Here is an 18,927-nt window from a genome sequence, read left to right on the forward strand (position 1 = left end):
GGAGGAGGAAGAGGAAGAGGAAGAGGAGGAAGAGGAGGAGGAGGAGGAGGAGGAGAAGAAGAAGAAGAGGAAGAAGAAGAAGAGGAAGAAGAAGAAGAAGAAGAAGAAGAAGAAGAAGAAGAAGAAGAAGAAGAAGAAGAAGAAGAAGAAGAAGAAGAAGAAGAAGAGAGGAGGATGAGGAGGAGGAGGAGGAGGAAAAGAAGAAGGAAGAAGAATGATAAGTCCCATTTTACAAAGATGTTGCTTTGCAGGGTAGTGAGAGACAAAAGCCACACGATTTTTTACTTAAAACAATGTGACAAAAGCAATGTGCGATAGCAGTGGATGGATTTCCGATAAGCGACACATATCCACTTATTTCTATGCCAATTTGTGGATCTCAGTTTTTATTAATAACATTTTATTAATCTCAATTTTATCTCGACATACTTGCTGACGTAACTCCTCTGAATGTCAGCGTGACACACAAACCTTAGTGTTAGTCAGAAATCAGAAACATAAAAGCAAACATTTTACAATCTAGAAATCACACTGGCTCTGACTCTTTCTGTGATGTGGACAAAGCACAAGTTTGTCGCTGCCTAATTCTACTACATCGTGGCTGCAATCCCAGAAACGACGTCCCTCTGGGTCAAGGAGTATGTAAATGTAACTCTCTGTGTTCTTAAGATTAAGTCAAAACCATTCACCAACTCACAACTGACTCTGGCAGTGTTGTGCATGACAATGAACATGATTAGAACTGGCTTGAATTGCCAACAAAAGGACATTGGTTCACGTTTGTCACGTTCGCCGTGCCTTCCCCTTCTCCCTCTCCCTGCTCATTTCCTGTCCCTCTGTAACGTCATGTCAGAATAAAGGCATAAAAAGCCCAAAAAAAGTCTTAGGAAAAACACTTTAATAATGGCCATAGTTTGCAGTGGGAGTGCACTACTACCTTCTGATAATTGGAATGGTGTCCGACATCCTCTTCTGGCCTGCAAGAGAGAAGCAGGGGGTTGAAAAGTGGGTCACAGACGATGTACTGTATAACAAAGGAAATACGCACTCCGCGCTTCTAAATTAGCAATCCGATGCAACCAGAGCAGGACTAAATCATACGTAGAAAGGACAAGTAGACATCTTTTTCTGACCTGCAAGAGAAAACCAGGGGGTTGAAAAGTGGGTCACAGACAACTTTGGACACAGCAGGTGCACAACATTTAAGTGCACAAACTTCTACATCTATAGGAGTGAGTCATCTGCATGTACTGCGTAAATCATATTAATCTGTAAACATTATATATGTACATTCAATGTAATGTAAATTTAATTTTGCTCTCCCCAGTGCATACTGTAAAGAGTTCATTTGCACAATGCAAATCACATTATATGCTCTTTCCCAGTGTTCATTCATTCAATTACAATTTCCATATGATTGTGTTTACCATATCCTGTCTACGCCTTACTCAAACCCCTTTCCACCCCCACCTCTCCACCTCCTCTCCTCTCCACCTCTCATCTCCTCTCTTCCTCCTCTCCTCTCCTCTCCTCACCGCTCCTCTCCTCTCCACCCCACTCCACCCCCACCTCTCCTCTGCTCTCCACCCCCAGCTCTCCTCTCCTCTCCTCTCTTCTCCACCCCCAGCTCTGCTCTCCTCTCCTCTCTTCTCTACTCCCACCTCTCTTCTCCTCTCCACCCCACCCTCCTCTCTTCTCCACCAAAACCTCTCCTCTCCACCCCCACCTCTCCTCTCCTCTCCACTCCGCTCTGCCCCCTCCACTCCCCCCTTCACTCTACTCCCCTCTAGTAGATGCTCGCCTAGCCTACAAGAGATGGAGCTCTTACTGTACGCTATTCTAACACACACACACACACACACGCACGCACACACACAGCAAGGAGAATGGCAGCTCACCTGCAGAGATCTTGGTCAGGTATTTAAAGACGTTGTCAGACACAGCATTGGCATCTCCAGCTACGTACAGAGCATAGCTCTGCAGAAGGAGAGAGAAAGGGAGAGGGAGCGAGAAAGAAAGAAAAAAAGAAAAAAGGACAAAGAAAGACAGAAAGGAAGAGGGAGAGAACGAGAGACAGAGAAGGAGGTGGAGGGGGGACAGAGAGAGAGAGAAAGGGAGAGGGAGCGAGAGGGAGAAAGAAAGACAGAAAGAAAAAAGAAGAAAGAAAGACAGAAAGGAAGAGGGAGAGAACAAGAGACAGAGAAAGAGAGATAGACGGGTGACGGGGAAGAGAAAAGAGACAGAGAGTTAAGTATCTTCACATCAAACACAGTCAGACGGCAAGCTGGTGGTTTTAGTGGCCATAACTAAACCAGGCCTCTTTTAAACAGTAACAAACAGACGCTCAGACTACCAAGATAGTCTGCAAATCACCACATTTCATTTTGTTTTTGACCGACCACAAATGTTGGGCAAGGCCATTTTTAACATTCTTAGGATATTTTTGGAATGACTGGATAACTGCTCCAAATTGTCAAAGGAATCTGAAGGGAGAGGGGGAGAGGAGGGCTCTGACTGATATGAAAAGAACAGCGAGGGAGAGACCAAGAGAGAGAGAGAGAGAGAGAGAGAGAGAGAGAGAGAGAGAGAGAGAGAGAGAGAGAGAGAGAGAGACAGAGACAGAGAACAGGAGTGAGACAGTCAATAGATTGAAGGGGAAAAAGTGGCTCTGGCAAAGAGAGAGAGAGAGAGAGAGAGAGAGAGAGAGAGAGAGAGAGAGAGAGAGAGAGAGAGAGAGAGAGAGAGAACAGGAGTGAGACAGTCAAAAGATTGAAGGGGAAAAAGTGGCTCTGGCAAAGAGAGAGAGAGAGAGAGAGAGAGAGAGAGAGAGAGAGAGAGAGGGAGAAGTGAAGCGGGGCCAGTAATGCACTATCCAGTAATCAGGTCAGGAGTGGTGTGTGTGTATGTGTACAGTATATATATGTGTGTGTGTGTGTGTGTGTGTGTGTGTGTGTGTGTGTGTGTGTGTGTGTGTGTGTGTGTGTGAGAGAGATGAGGTAAATACTGTCTATAATTGCTTGACATGTCGTTAGCGTCTCCCTCTCTCCACTGTGCGTCATTGCTCTTGACGTGATGGAGGGACAGACAGGAACCATTCCCTTCCCCTTTCCACACACATACACACACACACACACACACACACCTCAGCAGTAGTTCTCCATCCACCTCCCACCATCTCTCGTGATTCAGACCTCCATGGCTTAATTACGGTTAGGCTGCTCTTACTCAACCCCATACTCGGACGCACACACGGACGCGCACGCACACACGGACGCGCACACACACACGGACGCACACGGACGCACACACGGACGCACGCACACAGAACTGAGACAGGAAAGGGGTGGATGCCTTTGGATGGCATCTGAACACAACACGAGTAAACAAGCCCTGCTAAAATGTCAGTGCGATTAGGCTTGGAGCAAAAAAACGCCAACTAACTGGTTGACATTTCCACTGAGCGTGAGTGTTGTATGAGCGTGGGCTTGAAAATCACGTGTCCCGCCCGCTATACTGAGACCATGTTGTTAGGGCCACCTCAGTGACCTCCCAGGGCCGGATTAACGCACAGGTTAGATATGGTTGCAGCCTAGGGGCCCCCACCTGCCACCTAGGGGCCCCTGATTGGCCAAAAGAGGAAAATTGCAGAACTGTGACAAAATGCAATATTGAAAAATGTGTCTTGTGTTCAGTACAGTTGGTAGACATGTCCTTAATTCCTACTTCGTAATTATGACACTGTAAATTTGTTGTGAAATTTGCCTTCTTTGGGGGGCCCACAGATACCTGTAGGCTAGGAGCCTCAGGCCATCTTAATCCGGCCATGACGTCACCTCTAGGACACGCTGAAGGGGGGATGGGTGGGACAGGCTAGGTAGCACTTTCTGGTCACCAAATCTGTGCGCGTAGGTGTGCTAATTACTGGCCTGAAGCAGTAGCATTGATGCAGCTTTGGAAGGCTGCCCCCTGCTGGACATGAATATATGGTCATATAGAGGAGTCATGAGGGGCCAAACTCTGACAAATATCTCTCTCTCTCCATCTCAGTCTCTCTCCCTCTCTTCTCACAATGATATTGCATGTGGTGGGAGTCTCTCTCTCTGCAATGCTCAATAATGTGTATTAGGTCTTTGTCTATGTAAGATGTCAGACACCTTAATTTCCCACGGGATTATTACTCTCTCTCTCTCTGTCTCTCTCTGTCTCTCTCTGTCTCTCTCTCTTTTACAAATGGCTGTGGTGAGCGTGTGGGCCTTTTAGGACTTGCTCTTGATGTTACAATAAAAATGACTCCACATGTTTCAGCTGAGCAGTCACTCTGCTCTCCAGCTCATGAACCCGATGATTGGGGAGAGAATCTTTTTTTTTGCTTTGTTTGTTTTCCTCCTTTCAAATGCGCTGGTACAGGGCCAGATTAATGCACGGGCTAGATATGGCTGCAGCCTAGGGGTCCCCACCATTCATGGGGTCTCCACCATTCATGGGGCCCCCTGATTGGTCAAAGAGGGTAAAACCCCTTTTGCTGAATTGCAGATGCAGTAATGACAAAAAGAAAAATCTCTTATTAACATTCCTCTATATAGTTGGCAGACTTAAATTCATAGCTCGGAATTAAAGCATTGTTTATTTTTATTTTTTTTAATCTGCAGGGGGAGCCTATCGAAACCTATAGCCTAGGGGCCCCGGGTCATCTTAATCCGGCCCTGCCCCCGGATGCTACTGCTGACTGTATTGACAGGTCTAGTGCGTCATCACCTCAATCCAGCCCATGGACATGCTCCATTTCCACTGGCGCCTTTTCTATTCTGGGGACAATTTCAAAAGGAAAAGATTGAGATGGCCGGCAGCTATACCAAACTGACTTGGTCGCACACACAAAATTTGGTGAAGCGTTACGTACAGGACGAGTGCGCAATCCCAGGCATAATGATGTGAAACCAGTGGATCTCAACCATTTTTGAACAAGCCCCCCCCCCTTACATCATAAGCCTGCCAAAGCCCCCCACTCAACACCATGATGACAACACTCAATTAAATGAGATAGTCTGGAGGCTACCTATACAATTTCTAGTAGGAAAGGTGTGGTTTACGGTTGCCCATGACCGTTTATTGGGCATTACGAATGTGTAATTTGGCATACACGTAGCCCATAGCCATCTTGTGAGTTGTATCTATTCAAACAAACTGCAGTCATGGCATTTCCACCCTTCCCTGCTCTGTGATTGGAGCCCAAGATCTGGAACCCACCCCGAGGAATAGAATCCATGTTGTCCTTCAGATCGGAATGATTGTGCAGAGCAACATGGGATTTCCCAGTCTAGTAGAGACCATTAATTTGTTAAGACACTTACGAGCACCAGTAGTTTGGTCCGCTCACAGATGCCGGGCAGGTAGGGGAATGGCGGCATGTCCTCCCCCCGTAGACAGCCACTGAGCCAGCTGGACACGCAGGGCGGCTCAGGGGTGAGGAAGGATGGCCTGCTCATCTGCTCCAGTTGAGCTATAGCGAGAAGAGAGGAGAGGAGAGGAGAGGAGAGGAGAGGAGAGGAGAGGAGAGGAGGGGAGAGGAGAGGAGAGGAGAGGAGAAGGGGATGGGTGGATGGGAGAGGAGAGGAGAGGAGAGGAGAGGAGAGCAGAGGAGAGGAGAGGAGAGGAGAGGAGAGGAGAGGGGGATGGGAAGGGGAGAGGAGAGGAGAGGAGAGGAGAGGAGAGGAGAGGAGAGGAGAGAGGGATGGGTGGGTGGTAAACGAGAGGAGTGGAGAGGAGAGGGGGATGAGAGGAGAGGAGAGAGGGATGGGTGGAAGGAATAGAGAGGGAGAGTTAAGGGGGATTCATACTTGGCGTGACTGGCGCTAGCCTCCTTCATACTTCACTCGCGACCTCACTCGCGCCGTCACGTGACCCAAAATGACGTCACACGCCGTGGCGCGAGCTGCCGTGGCGCGACGTCGTGCACCCCACATTTTTTGTAACTTGTCGTGCGCCACCAGCGACCATGCAGGTAGGAGTTGCGAAGAGAGGCTACAACTACTGTAGGCTACTACAGAATGGATCCTGCATCATTTTGAGGACAATAAAATGTTCTAGAGAGTTATTTTATCTTCTCTCTTAAATGTTGTTCAGTGAAACAATTGTTTACTTTGTTCAGAAGCACGTTGTGTTCGGCGATCTATTTATAAATTCTGCCGCCAGAACAATGCTCTCACATGGTCTTGGAATGATCTGGCAATGTAGGCTACAACAAAAAATATATGTTTCAATGTGGTAAGTCACAAGTCAGACGTTCAGTAGCCCTACAGCAGCCGTGTTTGGCTTTCTATTTTATACATCCGTAGAACTCACGCTGCGAGTTGTGAAAGATACTGCCGTTTCTCTCATGAACAGCAAAGGGCACTTCCGACAATGCGAGCGAGGGCGCTTTTGAAGTATGAATAGTCTGGCGCAAGTGATGACGTCATTAATGGTTCTCGCGCCAAACGCACCAAAGTGCGCACGTGAAGTATGCAGAGCCCTTTAGGGCCTCTGCACACTGGTTCGGCCAAAGTGTGGAGCACTACTCTGCCAATGTTCGAGTCCACTGTTTTCTATACAACCCCACACACCGGTGTCGATGTCCGGATCTCCGCAGAAGGACATTACATGGGGAGGGTTTTACATTACATTACATTACACTTAGCTGACACTTTCATCCAAACGACAGTTATTTACAGGGTATAGGTTCCAACCCCTAGAGCAGTGGTTCTTAACCTTTTTTTCTTAACGCACCCCCTTACCTGTGCCCAAGACAAGTCGCGCACCCCCAACTCAAGCGTCTACACGTATAAACACACTAAAAAAATGCCTTTACATGGGGACCGAAACATGTTTTCATTTGGCTTTGATTTGGCCTAATTATAATGTTCGCAGAATTTTGGTCACAACCTCAACACAAACAAAATTCTGTGCACCCCCTGAAATCTCTGGCGCACCCCCAGGGGGTGCCCGCAACCCAGGTTAAGAACCACTGCCCTAGAGCGATGTTGGGTTAGGAGCCTTGCTCAAAGCCACTTCAGCCATGGATGGAGGTGCAGGGAGAGGTAAGGGTGGGATTGGAACCTGCAACGTTACGATCTTAAGGCCACCTCCTTAACCATTAGGGCCACGGCTGCTGGCTACTAACAATGGTGGTATCTGACGGCTTGTATTGGCTCATGAAAAGTGCTTTCAGTTGAAATCTAATGCATTGCAATGCATTGTACAATCGGACTGTATCAATTCAAATTGTTACCTCTCAAATCGTAATTAAATCGAATCGTAAGGGCAGTGCCAATACACAACACTAGGTGTTACTGTCATTTATCCATTAAACAGGACATTAGACAGACACAGTGTACTGGCAATCAATGAGTTAATATCCCCAACACGCACGCACGCACACACATCACTTTATAACATGGCGATAACGTCTCCATCGTTTCCAAATAGTTATCTCCGTATAACATTAAAATGGATACATAACGAATAATTTTGAGGGAGCTGTTAATGGTACCGATGGGAGATAATACGGCAGAACCAAAAAAAAACAACACACCAAGAATAGCATGGGACCATTGGGGGGAAATCAGTCAGACAAAAATAGGTTGGGAGAAATTGTGAAAAGGGTCAGCTGGAAATTAATATAGAAAACGAAAAAAAGGTGGAAAAAAAGAAAACAGAACACGCCAAGTAAAAGGCTAGGGACCACTTGCCATTGTCATGGGAGAGGGGCCCCCGTGACGAGGGGGGCACATCGATCGGACACTTACCCTGGTCGATCACACACGACTCCCGGAAGGTCTTGATGAATGAGGGGTAATCGCGCCAGTACAGATCAATGTAGTCCTCTAGCAGCAGGTCTCTGATGAGAGAAGGAGAGAGAGAGAGAGAGATAGAGAGAGAGAGAGAGAGAGAGAGAGAGAGAGAGAGAGAGAGAGAGAAAGAGAGAAAGAGAGGGGGGGAAGAGAGGGAGAGAGAGGGAGAGAGAGAGAGGGAGAGAGAAGGTAAGGGGGGAGAGAGAAACAATTAGCACCACGGAGACCACCACCACAGCGCGCAAACACACACACACACACACACACACACACACACACACACACACACACACACACACACACACACACACACACACACACACACACACACACACACACACACACACAAACACACACCTGGGGTCCTCCATCTCCACTCCGTCAGCTAATCAATACTTACACTAATACTGATATCAACACTTTACGATACGATACGATACGATACGATGATACTTTATTGTCAGTTTGCACTGAAATTCAGTTTGCATCCCTGAGCAACACTCGTTAAGACGAAACAGAATACAGAAAACAGAAAAACATAGGCCTACACAATAACATCACATCACAAGACTATTGCACAGCTGACAAAACAAAGACACAGGCCTATGTACAGGCAAACATACATACATACATACATACATACATATATTACATACAACCCACATAACTTGAAGATAATACCACCATGAAGTAATAAATACTACTGATTTAGCAAAAGAATAGATTGATGTATGAAAGCATGTTTAAGTCTGTTGCGGTTGAAGCCCAATGAGTCACCCGCCGTGTGTGTGTGTGTGTCCGAACATTACAAATATTTGATCAATGGCTTCCGGCAGGGAAAGTCGACGCGCGACAGAATTAATGAGACCCCTTTTATGGTCAAGCAATTTGGTGCTTGTCGCCACACATCAGCACTATATTTAGATCTGAACCAATATAAAGTGTATTGGTTTTCAATTTGAAATTCATTTATTTATTCTTTTCAATTGAAAGGGCTTTGGTGAAAAGATGCAGTCAAACATTTGCAAACGCTTGGGCAGAATTAATAATGGCTTTAAAATAAATTGCAAGTATAGCTGTGGAGCAGCACGCTAAGCCCCCCCACATTTGGGCTTGCATGCCCACGGGGACCACGGTTCCAGTCCGGCTGGGGTCATTTCCCAGTCCTCCCCTGTCTCTCTGTCCCATTCGGTTCCTGTCACCATATTCGACTGTCCTGTCAAATAAAGGCATAAAAGCACCTAATTTTTTTTAAAGAAACATTGTGTATAATAAACTAGGAGCAGCAACAGTGTGTGGCCCTTCTTTCATTTTTGGTTATGTGAAATAAACATTTCAGATTTAATGTGTGTGGCCCAGCAGTGACCTCACCTAACGGTAGGGCACCGGGTTACTACGCTGGCGACTCGGGTTCGATTCCGGCCCGGGTCATTTGCCAGTTCTTCCCCGTCTCTGTCTCCTCATTCAGTGTGTGTGAGTGCGTGTGTGTGTTAAGAGTATGTCAGTGTGTGAGTGTGTGTATGTGTTAGAGTATGTCAATGTGTGTGTGTGTGTGTGTGTGTGTGTGTGTGTGTGTGTCTGTGAGAGAGTGTGTGAGAGTGTGTGATAGTGTGTGAGAGTGTGTGTGTGTATCGGATCCCAGCATGTGTGTGTATGCCAGTGTGTGTGTGTGTGTGTGTGTGTGTATCGGATCCCAGCATGTGTGTGTATGCCAGTGTGTGTGTGTGTGTGTGTGTGTGTGTGTGTGTGTGTGTGTGTGTGTGCTGTGCGATTGTGTGTGTGTGTGTGTGTGTGTGTGCGTGTGTGCGTGTCTGCTTGTGAGAGTGTGTGTGTGTGCTTGTGCATGTGCGTGCGTGTGTGTGTGTTCGTGTGTGTGTGTGTGTGTGTGTGTGTGTGTGTGTGTATCGGATCCCAGCATGTGTGTGTATGCCAGTGTGTGTGTGTGTGTATGTGTCTTTGTGAGTGCGTGACGTGTGTGTGTGTGTGTGTGTGTGTGTGTGTGTGTGTGTGTGTGTGTGTGTGTGTGTGTGTGTGCTGTGCGATTGTGTGTGTGTGCGTGCGTGTGTGTCTGCTTGTGCGAGTGTGTGTGTGTGCTTGTGCATGTGTGTGCGTGTGTGCGTGTGTGTGTGTGTGTGTGTGTGTGTGTGTGTGTGTGTGTGTGTGTGTGTGTGTGTGTGTGTGTGTGTGTGTGCGTGTGTGTGCGTGCCAGTGCGTGTGCGCGTTTCCCCCACCTGGCCATCTGCTGCAGCAGTCCCACCAGGGCCCGGGCCCCGCTCCTCTGCAGGTCGTCCAGCTTCAGGTCCTCGTAGAGCAGGTGCAGCACGGCGAACAGCGAGGGGATGTGCTGGAAGAGCGGCGCCGACGAGTCCACGCCCAGCACGGACACCTGCTCCTCCCTGGAGGCCGGGTGGGGTAGCGCGCCCAGGCCTGGCACCCCCGCGGCCGCCCCATACTGGGCACACAGCTGCCAGTGGTAGTCTGAGCTGCACAGGTACTCCCAGTCCTGGAGGGAAGGGGAGGAGAGGGGGAGGGCAATTCATCAGCAAGTTTACAGGCAGGGCCGCTGACAGCTTTGGCTGGGCCCAGGACAAAGTCATCTGAAAGGGTCCCCCACCCAATACATTTCATGTAATGAGGACTCCATTATGGGCCCCCCATTTCCCTGGACCTGGGACAGGTGACCCGTTTGTCCCCCTTGTCGGCTTCCCTGTTTACAGGCGAAACAATTTGTGAAAAAAAATGATGAACTACTACACCATACATAGCCAACTGCTAAATGACAAACAATTTATCAGCTTATTCCTGAAGGTTTAACAAAAGGCTTTGGATATACTTCAGGCAACTGACATCCAAGCAACTCAAATGTCCATTACTTTGCCTGAAATATTTCCCTACTGTTGGCTCTATCTGTGGCACCAGACCATTGAGGTTGTAACTTGACACACCATGTTTGAATGAGTCTTCTAAAACTAGTTCTTAATGTTGGCTCCTCAAAATGTAGATGAACCCGCTAGTGTTCTGTACCCAGTGTAGAGATACTACTTCTGGCTGCTTCTATTTTTCTTATTTCAAATTTTAGTTTGCTTGCTATTTCTTGCCCTATAGTACTTCCGTCAGTGTACACTGTGAAACATTGCAAGCCAGTTAAACGTAAAAAGGTTTCCCTGCTGCCTTAATTTTCCAAGTTAACGCGAGGCTTTCTCAAGTCGAGCTAATTTACAAACTTGAGGCAGAAGGGCAACTTACTTTTTTGTGTTTAACTGGCTGCAATGTTTTAGAGTGTAGACCTGAAGCATGGTCTTCCCTGCAACACTTACAGTACATACCGAGGGGCTCTGACACAACACGTGAGGTCAGCTTGCCACTTGACCCAGGTTTGCAAATTAATGTAAATAACCCATAACAGTTCTCCAGCAGCAAATCAGTACAAGACTTATAATCATGAGCCATCAGCTCTGCCTTAAGTGCTGACCTTGTGACCTCATCAGGTGCCTCTTCAGCCACATACAGTTGAGGATGATATTATTACCCCCCCTTCTGAAATTTGACATCTTGATTTATCAGTGAGAATGACCATTATTTTATTTTTTTATGTATTTTTTTTCACCTTTATTTCGGATAGGACAGGAAGCGAATGTGGAGGGAGAGACACGGAGTAGGGATGGCAAATGACTCGGGCCGGATTCGAACCCTGGGTGCAAACCTTGGGCATGCAAGCCCAAATGTGGGCTGCGCCACAGCGCCCCCTTTGAGAATGACCATTCATGAATAAGACCAACAGAATAAGTTTCTGTTATTCTGGAAGCAACTTCTCTACTGAGATAATGTAAAATACCGGTAAGTTGAATTTTATTTCTCTAATTTCTACAGCAGGTTTTCAAAAAGTACAAAATGATTACCCCCCTGATTATTAATAGTAAACATGGTGTCATTTATGAACCAAAACTGACAACAGGATCTTTGAATAGTTGTTAAAAAGGTTGGCACATGTCCTCCTGGGGATTTTGGCCCATTTCTCCATTGCAAATGGTTTTAACTGGTACATCCCTAATAACAAAAAAATAACAATGGTCATTCTCACTGAGAAAATCAAGAGAGATATCTAATTTCAGGAGGGGGGCTAATAATAATCGTCCTCAACTGTATGTGCCAACTACTGGCCAAGCTACAGCTGCAGAGGAGACCAATCAAATTCGACCACTTGAAAACCTAATGATATCTCGGTCCGCTGAATATTAGCAGTCCCTATATATATATACTGTATTGAGAATCAACCACCACAACATAAACACTATTATCAAAATTAAATTTAAAAATAAATAAAAAGAACCTCCCACACAAACAAACACACACACACACACACACACACACACACACACACACACACACACACACACACACACACACACACACACACACACACACACACACACACACACACACACACACACACACACACACACACACACACACACACACACTCACACACACACTCACACACACACTCACACACACACTCACACACACACTCACACACACACTCACACTCACACTCACACTCACACACACAACTATTAATACACACAACAAAGACCTATTTCAAGGGCTGTGTCTAAAATAAATACCTAAGGAGGTTCTTATAATATTGAGGATTAAAGTCATATAATGTGTCCCACACATAAGAGCCCCAATACTACACCCAAGCTGTGGAGCTCCTGGTATGGAATAGCTTAGTGTTTGTCAACGAGGGTGCTACAGCCCCCCAGGGGGCGTTGGGAAGCCATAGGGGGGATGAGAGAAGGATGCAGCTGAGTGGGGGCGGGGCTTAGTTCCCATTTGGGAGCATTAGTCTATTTTATTTTTTAATATTAAGGGGGGCAGTGGCAGGCTTATGATGACGTCGAGTGGGCGCTAGAAGGTTTATGATCTGGCCAAGGGGGCGTTTGTTCAAAAAAGGTTGAGAACCAGTGGAATAGCTCCTCCTCCTCCTCCTCCTCCTCCTCCTCCTCCTCCTCCTCCTCTCCTCTCCTCTCCTCTCTTCCCTTCTCTTCCCCCCTCCTCACCTCGTCTGAGCCCGTGTCCGCCGGTCTGGCCTTCTTGGCTGCGATGACGGGGGAAAGGGGCACTTCAAAGTGGAGCTGTGGAGAGGCAAGGCAGGGGGTCAAGCACACGACAACACAAGTACCTTTGGACAAGAGCAGCCCTACTGCTCTCCAAGGCTGAGGAGGAGAAGAGGGCATTTAAAACAGCCTCCAACGCAATGTAAAGAAGAACAGAAAACACAGCAGGGGATATAAAGACAGGGATAATTTTATGAAGTGAAGAGGCAGCCTTTGTTGACTAGGTGACTGGTAATACAAAGGCGAAAATATAGTCGTCATGCATATGAATATATTGATTTATAATATAAATATAGTTATGAATATAGCTTTAATTGAAATGTAGGGCACAGTCTCACCCCTTCCTTTTGTATCCGATTTACTCATCACAAGGACCACATTAATACCAACTGCTGATGCGGTAGTATAAAAGCGTTTATATACAGTATGTAATATTGTCGTAGCTTATATCCAGAATTTATGCAACCCATTCAATTTATGCTACCCATTTACGCTACCAATTCATGAAAAGATAACATTTGTGAATGGGTAGCATAGTTGCAATGAGCAGCATAGTTGCAATGCCTACTCTACCTTGCAATGAGCAGCATAGTTGTAATGCCTACTCTACCTTGCAATGAGCAGCATAGTTGCAATGCCTACTCTACCTTGCAATGAGCAGCATAGTTGTAATGCCTACATTACTGGGTAGCATAGCTGCAATGAGCAGCATAGTTGCAATGTCTACTCCACCTTTTCTTGCCTTTAATGGATTAAATACCAGTGTTTTTTCATCAGTGTTGGTCAGGCGTGACTCACGTTGCGTGTCCAGGTGAGGCGCTCTGTGTTGTAGCCCATGAGTGTCATGAAGCAGGTGACAAACAGGTTCCACTCCAGGTGCATGCTGGGTCCGCCGGGCGCGTTATAGATGTTGTACCACTTGACCAGCACCTTCATGGCAGTCTCCTTGGGCAGGACGAAGCGGACAGCCTGCAGGCACCGGCGAACTGCGGCACAAGGAGAATAATGCCCAGGGCGTGAAATTGATATTAAAACGGATCACACCGCACTCCTGATTAAAAGGTGCAAAACAAAGACGAAAACTGTGAAAGAAAAATGTCTGCAAACTGGGACTGAACAATGTCTGAACAATGAGAAGGGCTACGAGTTAGATTGATTTTATTCAATGACATTGACTCAAAACTTTGTAATAAAAAGATGAAGAGTTAATTTGCAAAACGGTGTATCCACCATTTTTGACTTCTATCATCTATGTGTGAATTCTTATCATTCAAATATTTTGAGAACATACTTTTTCAACATTTTGCGATGCAATACAATGGAATGCCCAACACAAAAATGTCAATTTCACAAAATGGAGATACACCGTTTTGCAAAAAAGGTCATGGTTTACCTGTTCAAATGCCATACTTAATAAAGTGAAGGAGCATGAAGGCAGTACATGGAATTTATACGCTGCATATGATTAAGATTATAATGAATAATCCTCAGTATCTTTTCCAAAACGCCAGACTTGAAAAGGTCAGAGCCTATCTGGATGAAATGTCATTTTATTAGTGGCACAGGCCTGTGCTTCCTAGACTAAATGACTCCGGTGAGGAGGGCAGACAAACATTAATTACTGTGTGGTGGAGATGCAAGACAAAAGAGGGGAAACATCACAGATGATTTAAGTTGACATTGACACACTCCCACACACACCCACACACACACACACACACACAGGCAGCAGCTATCCAGGCACAATCCCAAGGCTGATGTCACAGGGGTTGTGTGTGACATATGTGATACAGCGTGCACATAGACAAGATAATCTCTTCGTTAAGCACAGAGGTCACCTGACCTCACACATATCGAGCATATAAAAGGTCAACGCCTGACACAAAGAAATTAAGGTTGTGAAGAGTGACGGGGCCGAAAATAGAAACAGGATGAGAGACTAATTGAAATCGTTGCGCTGCATTGTATCTCGCAGCACTCATCGACATCCCATATTTGCTTGAAATCCTGCACAGTGACACACAGGAGGTAATGTATTCCAGCTGCCCAAAACAAAACACTCTTCAAGTCTACATCTGTGTGTGACGTCCTGTTAGGATGTTGGATCCATAGCATGGAACAGCATATGGAGACGCATTAGGTTATACTCAGCCTAGCTATGGCCAGACTGTACCACAAGTGGGATACAGTCTGGAAACCATCTATTCATTTTCTGGTAAGGGAGGTCAATCTAAACTGTTTAAAATACTACGAAAGGTTGATGGAAGGCTGGTTTTCCGTCTGGTATTGAAATGGTGGACCAGTACACAACTGACTAGCTTCAGTTTGTCTAATAACATTGTCTTCCATTGCCTTATCTCCCCATCCTGTGAAAGCGATCCCAAACTCAGGCGAGGATTTCAGCTAGCGTTTCCATGTTGGCCTTTAGATTGGAACGAGCACACAAGGCAGCATTGGAACTCCCAGGCTAGGTTACGCCATAAAACACTGACTGTGCATCCATGTGCTCTCAGAAGTAGATATCATCCATACATAGATATTATCTCGGAAACTCGTATTTACTTTTTTTCAGTGCAAAATACCACATGGGGAGTGGGGGGTGTCATGCGTTCTTTCCCATGTTGACATTTGGTATTTATTTACCATAATTCCCAGAGCACATGAATGCACAATGAACTCCCCCATAATCAACTCTATTTTCAGCTTTACTAACCCAGCTCTGAGGTGGCGATCTCTGGGATGGTTATCCTCAGCATGGTGCCGTTACTCAGCTCCTGAAGACACAGAGAAGAAGAAGAAAGAGGGACGAGTCATCAAACCGTGCATGCAAAAACATTACAAACAGGGAAAATAGAGATGTGATTCATTAAACTACAATGTCATTTAGTAACATTTACATTTACAACCATAGTGAACCAGCAGCCATTTGGGAGGTTAAAGCAACACTTTCAAGAGTCACATTACATTACATTACATTACATTAAACTACACTACACTTAGCTGATGCTTTTATCCAAAGCGACTTAGAGTTATTATTTTTCAAGGTATTGGTTAAGGTCCCTGGAGCACTGTGGGGTTAGGTGCCTTGCTCAAGGGCACTTCAGCCATGGATGGAGGTGTAGAGGTAGAGGTCAGGTGGGATTCGAGCCTACAACCCCTTCGTTGAAAGACCAACTTCCTAATCCCTAGGCTGCAACTACCCATCAGTAGTAGTTCATAAACTTGTAGCAGAGTGCCTTTCTTTATAGATCTTGATAAGACACAGGGTGGCCAGAGACAACATCTACTCCATGTCGTTTTCCATGCCTTTGTTCTGGGGAGCAAAAGTAGCAGAGCTTAGAGGCACATCTAGACTCGAAAGCATCTGGTGAGCGAAGGCATTAATGTCTCCAGTGAAAACATGTCACAAGGCTTTCTTTCAAACCTCTCATGGTAGAGCTTTGGGACACTGAAGGAAAGAAAATGGCTTGGGGCAAAGTTTTAGGATTGAAAGTTTTCCCGCAGGAAAACAAGCCTAAGTGATGTTGACAAATGTGTGTGCCTTAAGGTAGCTGCTACAGAGCAGGGGGCAGGAGTTTTATTGAACCTCGTCAGCTAGCGCGCTGACAATCCTTCATGCTGCTCTCTCTGATGGGAAAATCGCATTGCCCCGCCTCCCCACTCGCCATTTGATGTCCCTTCACTTCCCCAGAAATGTCAACCCTAAAGTACCAACAACAATAAAACTCACAACGGGGGAAATTATTACCTACAGTGACCTGAGTGGATCCTCACAATACCTCCGCACGCATGCATGCATGCACGCATGCACGCACCCACACACACACACACTCTTTGGCTCTCAAACAAAGCTACAGACATGGACACACACACACCTCTTTCGCTCTCAATGCTAGAGACATGGACATACACACACACAGTCAACTCTCCCTCTTATACAACAGTAGGGGTACAGAGGTACATATACACACACACATTTACCATACACACTGCCATATCTCTCAAATACAAGCAAAAGCTCTCTCTCTCTATCTCTATCTCTCTCTCTCTCTGTATCTCTCTATCTCTCTCTCTCTCTCTCTCATCATGTCTTACCAGCGTGACTCTGCTGCTGACGGCATCTCTCAGCGTGTGGATGTGGGGCACTGCCTGCTGGAAGATGCAGTCGTCCATCCAGGAGGCGTCGTGGTGCTTAGCCGAACCCTGGCCATCCGACACTGGGGAGGGCATCACGCCCATATGCTGCACATGGCCAAATAGAGGGAGGAGGAGAGAGAGAGACACACACAAAGACAGACAGACCGACAGACAGACAGAGACAGACAGACAGATAGACAGACAGAGAGAGACAGACAGACAGGACAGAGACAGAACCCAGAAAGGTACAGAGAAAGAGAAACAGAAAGAGTGTGTGTGAGAGATCGCAAGAGAGGGAGAGAGGGGAACAGACAGAGAAAAACAGAAACCAGAGAGAGAGAGAGAGAGAGAGAGAGAGAGAGAGAGAGAGAGAGAGAGAGAGAGAGAGAGAGAGAGAGCAAGAGCGAGAGCGAGAGCAAGAGCGAGAGCAAGAGAGAGAGCAAGAGAGAGAGCAAGAGAGAGAGCGAGAGCGAGAGCGAGAGCGAGAGAGACACAGACACACAGAAAGAAAAAAGACCAGATCTCAAAAAGAGATCAGATTCAGAGGCCCTCCAGCCAGACATACAATTGACCTGGCTGGCACACTGCACAGGCGCAGACTAGGGCCTTAACCCGTGGGGGGGCCAGGGAATTACACAGTAGCCAATAAGCATGGATGCCTTTACAGGTTCAAACAAACTACCAGTTATGGCATTTCCTTTTAAAAAGGTTAACTGTGCATTTACATTTACATTTGATGACCATGTTGCATAATCTTTTGAACAACCACCATGCATCAAATATGATGATTTGTCCTTTTATTTAATAGAGAGTGCATTTCCTATTTTTTAAAATATAGATTGATGACGATGGTATTTACTTTACAAAAGCCACATATCTAGGGCCATTTATAGCCGTTTAAGGCCGTCTTTTCCGGCCTCCAACATAATTTTAATGTCATGCAGCTTCACATGAAATATGACATTATGAAATTACAGTTGCAATAGAATTAAGTTATGTTTTCAGGGGACCTAGTGAAGGTGGGGTCTGTTGTAAAGGTGGCTGTCTTCAATATAGGCCAGGGGGAAAGTGGCCCCTGGAATGAAAAAAGTTCCCCACCCCTGCTTTATGGTATTACATTATGTGATATTGTCTCTCTGTCCGTCTGTCTCCACACACACACATGCGCGCGTACACACACACACGCGCGCACGCGCACGCACACGCACACACACACACACACGCGCGCACGCGCACGCACACGCACACACACACACGCGGCTGTGTGTTACCTCTTCCAGGTGTGCCAGGTGTTTGAGGAAGGGCTTGGCAGGAGTACTGACACTGGCCACCGAGCTGCATCTCTGGGGCAGGCAGCCGGGCACGTTCAGAGACGGGGACAGCAGGCCCGGCACAAACACCTTGCTCACCTACACACATACACACACAAATGCACACGCACGCACACATGCACACACACAAGTTGATTTTATTAGCAAAGGACACAAACATCTTGTTCACCTACATGTGCATGCACACACACACACACACACACACACACACACACACACAAGCAAACGCAAGCACACGCACACAAGATGATTTTACTAGCAACGGACACAAACATCTTGTTCACCTACATGTGCTTGCACACAGACACAGACACACAGACACAGACACACAGACACACACACAGACACACAAACAGACACACACACAGACACACACACACACACACACAATGATTTTACTAGCAACGGACACAAAAACCTTGGTCACCTGCGCACGCACGCACGCACGCATATGCACACACGCATGCACGCACGCATATGTACACACACAAGATTATTTAATTAGCAACG

General features: G+C 46.4%; 1 protein-coding gene across 5 annotated transcripts in view; it reads right to left on the minus strand.

Moving 5' to 3' along the window:
* The window catches only part of anapc1 (anaphase promoting complex subunit 1), a 94,624-nt gene that overhangs the window by 59,561 nt on the left and 16,136 nt on the right, over window positions 1–18,927 (minus strand). For all 5 annotated transcript variants that reach the window (XM_063191943.1, XM_063191941.1, XM_063191942.1 and 2 more), the window contains 10 exons: window positions 18,358–18,495; window positions 17,045–17,191; window positions 15,663–15,723; window positions 13,748–13,935; window positions 12,893–12,967; window positions 10,061–10,332; window positions 7,785–7,876; window positions 5,352–5,500; window positions 1,899–1,977; window positions 938–977 (listed from right to left, as the gene is read on the minus strand). In XM_063191943.1, the coding sequence (XP_063048013.1) occupies window positions 938–977; window positions 1,899–1,977; window positions 5,352–5,500; window positions 7,785–7,876; window positions 10,061–10,332; window positions 12,893–12,967; window positions 13,748–13,935; window positions 15,663–15,723; window positions 17,045–17,191; window positions 18,358–18,495 (1,241 nt within the window). The remainder of the gene's footprint in view (window positions 1–937; window positions 978–1,898; window positions 1,978–5,351; window positions 5,501–7,784; window positions 7,877–10,060; window positions 10,333–12,892; window positions 12,968–13,747; window positions 13,936–15,662; window positions 15,724–17,044; window positions 17,192–18,357; window positions 18,496–18,927) is intronic.

The sequence above is a fragment of the Engraulis encrasicolus genome, chromosome 24 (genome assembly GCF_034702125.1).
Source record: "Engraulis encrasicolus isolate BLACKSEA-1 chromosome 24, IST_EnEncr_1.0, whole genome shotgun sequence".
Taxonomy (NCBI): domain Eukaryota; kingdom Metazoa; phylum Chordata; class Actinopteri; order Clupeiformes; family Engraulidae; genus Engraulis; species Engraulis encrasicolus.